The sequence below is a fragment of the Taurulus bubalis genome, assembly GCF_910589615.1.
Source record: "Taurulus bubalis genome assembly, chromosome: 7".
In the NCBI taxonomy this organism is placed as follows: Eukaryota; Metazoa; Chordata; class Actinopteri; order Perciformes; family Cottidae; genus Taurulus; species Taurulus bubalis.
Genome location: NC_136595.1, coordinates 21028769 through 21034550, shown reverse-complemented (window position 1 = coordinate 21034550; position 5782 = coordinate 21028769). Strand labels below are relative to the sequence as shown.

At 42.9% G+C, this 5782-nt stretch overlaps 1 protein-coding gene across 1 annotated transcript; it reads left to right on the top strand.

Moving 5' to 3' along the window:
• Window positions 1-358: 358 nt before the first annotated feature.
• Window positions 359-5587, top strand: lpl2a (lipoprotein lipase 2 a; the record flags this gene model as incomplete). Its single annotated transcript, XM_079221156.1, has 10 exons — window positions 359-458; window positions 1312-1508; window positions 1844-2023; window positions 2422-2533; window positions 2644-2877; window positions 3550-3792; window positions 4184-4304; window positions 4588-4806; window positions 4968-5075; window positions 5518-5587. 10 exons carry the CDS (start codon window positions 359-361, stop codon window positions 5537-5539), a joined length of 1536 nt encoding a protein of 511 aa, XP_079077282.1. The 3' UTR covers window positions 5540-5587.
• Between the last annotated feature and the right edge of the window lie 195 nt (window positions 5588-5782).

The following is a 5782-nucleotide window of genomic DNA, read 5'->3' as shown; positions in this document are numbered from 1 at the left end:
AGCCTATCTTGTCCCATGTTGGTTATGGAAACAAAATGAATAAAGTTAGAGACACGATTAATACATTCTACTGGTGTTAATGAGTTTCCTGCCAACCAGCGTCGTTCATTCTTCTCCTAATGATTTACCCAACGCAGACTTTTCCATTCCCCGCCCGGGACTCGGCAGCCAATGGCTTGTCAGAGGTGCTATTTAAGACTCGGACAGTTCAAGGTGGTTCAGATATCAGCGCTCTGAGCGCAACAGGACGCACTGAATTATTCTCAGACGGAATACATAAACTCTTCCGCCTCGAGATCCGATTGATTGACTTCATTGTTCGAGACATTTTCTCCGAACGGAAACAGCTGAAAAAGCAATGAAAGCGTGGCGAGTTCGGTTTCTGTACTTTCTGGTGTTGAACGCAGCTGTGCAGTATGTGACATCTCTGGAGGAAGAGCTCACCGATTCTATTTTTGGTGAGTTGCCGGCTTGAACTGAATTGTGCTGTCACACACACACACAAACACGCACGCACGCACGCACGCATCGACACACGTTCGTGCAACAAAAAAAACCCCTGCAGGATTTGGAGCGAGCATGGAGGATATGTGTATGAGCTACTTTTGTATGAGCTGGGTGCGTGTAGTTTATACAATAATAATACAACTGTTTATAGGCTACTGTGTGTGACGTGTCTATGGTTGTCTTTGTGCTTTTTATGGCGAATATCCAACTTTACTACTATTGGCTGTAAGAGACAAGTTGCTTTTCACTTTCAGAGAGGAACAGTGGTCAAAACAGTCAGGCTACTAAATGGTCTCAGCATAATTTCATTCATTTAAGTGCAGTTTGTATTGCTTTTTCTTCACAATATGGCCCTTAATGCTGCAATTCTTTGTCAATGTAATAGTCTGTATGCTTCCTGTGTTCACCTCCCCACCCCCCACTCTGAAAACCAGCATAACCCCTGGTTGAGTCGAGTCAGCTGATGGTGCCAGGACCACTGCAACAGATTATAGTCGGTGAGGTGGCAGGAACAAAGCTGGGTAAAACTCCCTGTGGTTTCCATGGAGCTCAGTCTGACCAAGTGATCCCCTGTAACCTTTTGGGATGGATCTTGTCTGATGGGGGAAAGCTCATTTACTGGGGGGCCCTGAGGGGCCCGGTCTCATTGGAGCCATTCACTGCGTTAGCTAGTCAGGCGTCTCGGAGAAGTTTAGATCAGCTTTACACATTTGACAAAAACCCCGGCTTGACAGATGGACTTCTTCTCTTCTCGCCTCACACGTTTGTTCACACGGCTAATTGGTCGTCCTTCCTCTCTTTCAGGAAACTTCCTCGACCCCCTGAAAGACTTGTTTCACCACAAGGATGACAGCAACCAAACTTTCACCAAATTCTCCCTCCGCAAACCATCCCATCCCGACGATGACCTGTGCTACATCGTTCCTGGCAAACCGGACTCCCTGGCAGCCTGCGCCTTCAACAGCACCTCCAAGACCTTCCTGGTGATCCACGGATGGACGGTGAGTGGAGCTGCTTCAGCCTGTCGGGACCTGCCCCCGGTCTTTGTTCACTTTGGTTTAGAAACAACACCTGTGACTCGGAGTGTGTCATTAGATCGCCAAATTCCAGAGCCATTAAGTCTTAAATTCACCGAACCAACTTTCTTGACAAGCAACAACATGTTGTAGTTAATACCAAAGAACATGCTGGAAAGATGAGCTGGACTAGAGGTGGCTCTGATTTTACAATATGGCCGTTAAGATAATTCTCCCTGAACGCCATTTAATTAACACCAGTTTTATTAGTAGCTATGACATGGACATGCATTTAAAGTTACATGTTGTCTTTTCAACAGTTGAGTGGGATGTTTGAAAGCTGGGTGGAGAAGCTGGTGTCAGCGCTGTACGACAGAGAGCAGACGGCCAACGTCATCGTGGTGGACTGGCTCACCTCTTCACAGAACCACTATGTGGTCGCAGCTCAGAACACCAAAGAAGTGGGACACGAGGTCGCCCGCTTCATCGACTGGATCGAGGTCAGTGGCATAGCGTTAATAACTGTAAAGGGAAAACAAACCTATATTTAAAATGATCAGAGAGTTGCTATTAAAGCTGTTACTCTTCACAACAAGTCAAAACACTTTGACGGATAATGTAACCAATAGTAACTTTTTTAGTACACCCTGTCTTATGCCGTATTGCTCAAATAGTACTGTTCAGGTACAAGAGCATTCCTGCTAAACTAGCTAGTAAACACAGTATAAATCCACAGTGACATTCATTTTCATATATTTAGTCACTTTGGAACAGGATCTGTCACTTTAAACAGTGAAAGCAATTGTGATTTTTGAATCTTGTAATGTTTACTTTATCAGTGAAAGAGTATTTGTCTCACTGATTTCCTAAGTCATATTTTCATTTGTGTACTTTAAAGGAAACCACCAACATGCCTCTGGGGAACATCCACCTGATTGGCTACAGCCTCGGGGCTCATGTGGCAGGGTTTGCTGGAAGCCACGCAACCAATAAAGTCGGAAGAATAACTGGTAAAAAAACAGACGATGTATTTGATAATTCATCTTGCAGTTTAACTTGATAACCATCTGTTCATTGGGAGTTGATTGGTTTATTCACTGTCATCTGTCTCTGTCTGCAGGTCTGGACCCGGCTGGTCCTGACTTTGAGGGAGCGCATGCCCACAGGCGTCTGTCCCCTGACGACGCTCACTTTGTGGACGTCGTCCACACCTTCACGCGGGGCTCCCTGGGTCTCAGCATCGGGATCCAGCAGCCTGTCGGCCACATCGACATTTACCCCAACGGAGGCAGCTTCCAGCCGGGTTGCAACCTCAGAGGGGCGCTGGAGAAGATCGCTAATTTAGGGTTATTCGGTGAGAATGACTTATAATGTTACTGTTAAAGCGTTGGACTTAGTTTAAAACTAAATTACTGTAATTCTATTTAGCGTTTCTTTTGTGGACTTAAAAGCACTTACTGATCTAAATTTTTCCCTGTAATACTTCTCAAGTACGTAAGACGAATTTACAGATAATTTCCCATTGCTAGTTAGTTATGATGGTTGACACCTGATAGTTATTGTGATATCAGCAGAAAGTTTTTAGAATATCATGATTAGTTTTTAATTCCCCCACGTCAGGGAATAAATTAATTTGTGGCACACTTAATCTTTTGGCTTGAGTATTTCAGAATCAAAATGCTCAGTTCCAACTGACGTATTAGTCATTGGTGGTCGAGTACATATCTGTTTTTTATTTTGTCAAGTTGGGGCTAAAGTTGTCAAATTTGTGACTTTATTCTGACTTGAGTCCAAGTCATGTAACTCGAGTCCACACCTCTGTTGCTAAGTATTAAAGCCAGTATAACCAACCCTAAGACAATGATGTATCGGCTGCAAACAAGTTACAAGGCACATTTTCGTTCCAAACATGTCTGACGAAAGGTCAGAAACAATGTCACTCTTTTTGGCTGAAGGGGTTAGGATAATTACACATTTACGTAATTATGTATGTATAATTAAACCTGGTTCCCTCTTTCCTCCTCAGCTATCACTGATGCAGTGAAGTGTGAACACGAACGCTCAATCCACCTGTTCATCGACTCTCTAGTGAACAAGTGGGAAGCAGCCAAGGCCTACAGATGCGGCAGCAACGACATGTTTGACCGTGGCATGTGTCTCAGTTGCCGGAAAAGCCGCTGCAACGCAGTGGGCTACGACATCAGTAAGGTCCGCAAGGCGCGCAACGTTCAGATGTACACCAGGACTCGCGCCTCCATGCCTTTCAGAGGTCAGTGGACTTTATCCGTAGTGGTGTTTGTTTTCTTTGTTGTTGTCCCATGTTCAAATTAACCGCAGCGAGGTCCTCGGTGCCCTTCCAGTAGAGAAAACAGAAAATGTTAAGCTGTGCTCTCTTAGATGGCCTTAAAATTGAGAAAACATGATAACATATAGAATGCTCCACATGCTAGAAAACCTTCTGCATGCTGGTGCGCTTTGGAGTTTTTTATGTTTTTTTTAGAGAGATTTTTAGAGGAATTAAAGATTTCTCAGCTCAATAGTGTTTCAGTTTCTGGTGATTTTGACTTTAAAGTCTGATCATCTGCAGCTTAGTTTTTCTTAAAATGTAGTACCAGCTTCATGCATGTTTAAAATGTTCCAAATACTCTCCTTCTCTCCAGTCTACCACTATCAGCTGAAGATCCACTTCTCCAGCAAGGTGAATCGCTCAGAGATGGAGCCATCTCTCACTGTCTCGCTGTACGGAACCAAAGGAGATGTGGAAAACCTGGAGCTTAAACGGTGAGTGGGTGATTTTGAAAACCTTCATAAAAGAGAATAACAGCACTGACTTGCATCTTGTGGGTTATGAGTTGTTTTGTAACAGTCGCACAGTAGTCAAAGGAAACGGCATGAAGTAGAAACTATAAACCGTGATATAAACCGCAGACTTGGCATCATTGGCTCTCGCTTTGTCGGGTTAGATCATGGTTTATGGTGCAGTGTTTATGAGGCTAAGCTAAATAAAATATTCCTACTGGCTACGAGTGTAACACTAACATTTCTCTCTGTTTTTATGTGGCAGAAAGGAGAAGATAGCGCCGAATAAGACCCATTCATTCCTGCTAGTGACGGAGAAAGATATCGGAGATCTGTTGATGTTGAAGTTTAATTGGGAGGAGACAAATGGTTGGTCGGCCTCCAACATGTTAAAGATGGTTTCTTCTTGGTGGTCCGGTGACTCAGACAGCGCCAACATGGAGGTTCACAAGATCCGCATCCGAGCTGGCGAGACCCAACAAAAGTAAGATGTGCTATATTGGTTAAAATACTTCAAAGAAATACTTACAATGTGACAAAAAACACACCATTTCTTGCAGTAGAAATAGTACAACATCTTGCCATGGATGACGCTATTTCAGTGGATGAAGCGCTCATGCAGATGATTTTTATTTTATTTTTCAGGATGGTGTTCTGTGTAAAAGACCATGAAGCTCAGAAATTAACACAAGAGGTCACATTTGTTAAATGTAAGGACACGTGGAGGACGAACCCGAAGCAAACTCCAAGAAGGTAATGCAGTTTCCCCAATCACAATTAAAGAGTAACTTTGGTATCATATTTTTTTCAACCTGGAGCCTGCTTTCCCATGTTTTTACAACACATTCTCACTCCCAACTCGTCAAATACCAACACTTTGTTTAAAACTCTCTAGGTACCCCTCTGGTGTCTGGTGACGTGTTAGGGACGGCGTGTCCGTTTCCACTCGCTTTCACACATTGTGTCTTTTCAAAATAAACTTCAGTCTTACCAGGAAATGAGAAAAAGTCTCTCAGAGAAGTCTTGTTCTGAAAGCAGCTGAATATTCATGACAGTGATTGTTGTCCTCATTATTCACTTAAACACACAAACATGGAGGAGAACAAGGTCCAGGTTTAAAATAAAAATACAAAAGTTTGCCTTTTACATTACTGTTAATGCTTTTAAATAAAAACACACTTTGCTTTTTCTGTAGAGTGACTCTGGAGAAGCACTGACCTTGGAGAAAAGAATCCATCGTTGAACGCCCTTCAGCCCATTTCAGCACTTTTTAATTTATACACCTGTAAAAGTTTGTTGGTTATTTAAAAGAAGAGATTGTGTATATACTGTAAAATATTTATGTGAAGAAGGTTTTGTTTTTATGATACTAACTGTAACTTCACTGTTGCACAATAAAAGTAAAGTGGTCTTTGGTGCATGCTTTGTATCCAAAGAGATGGATACTGAGAGGTGTGACT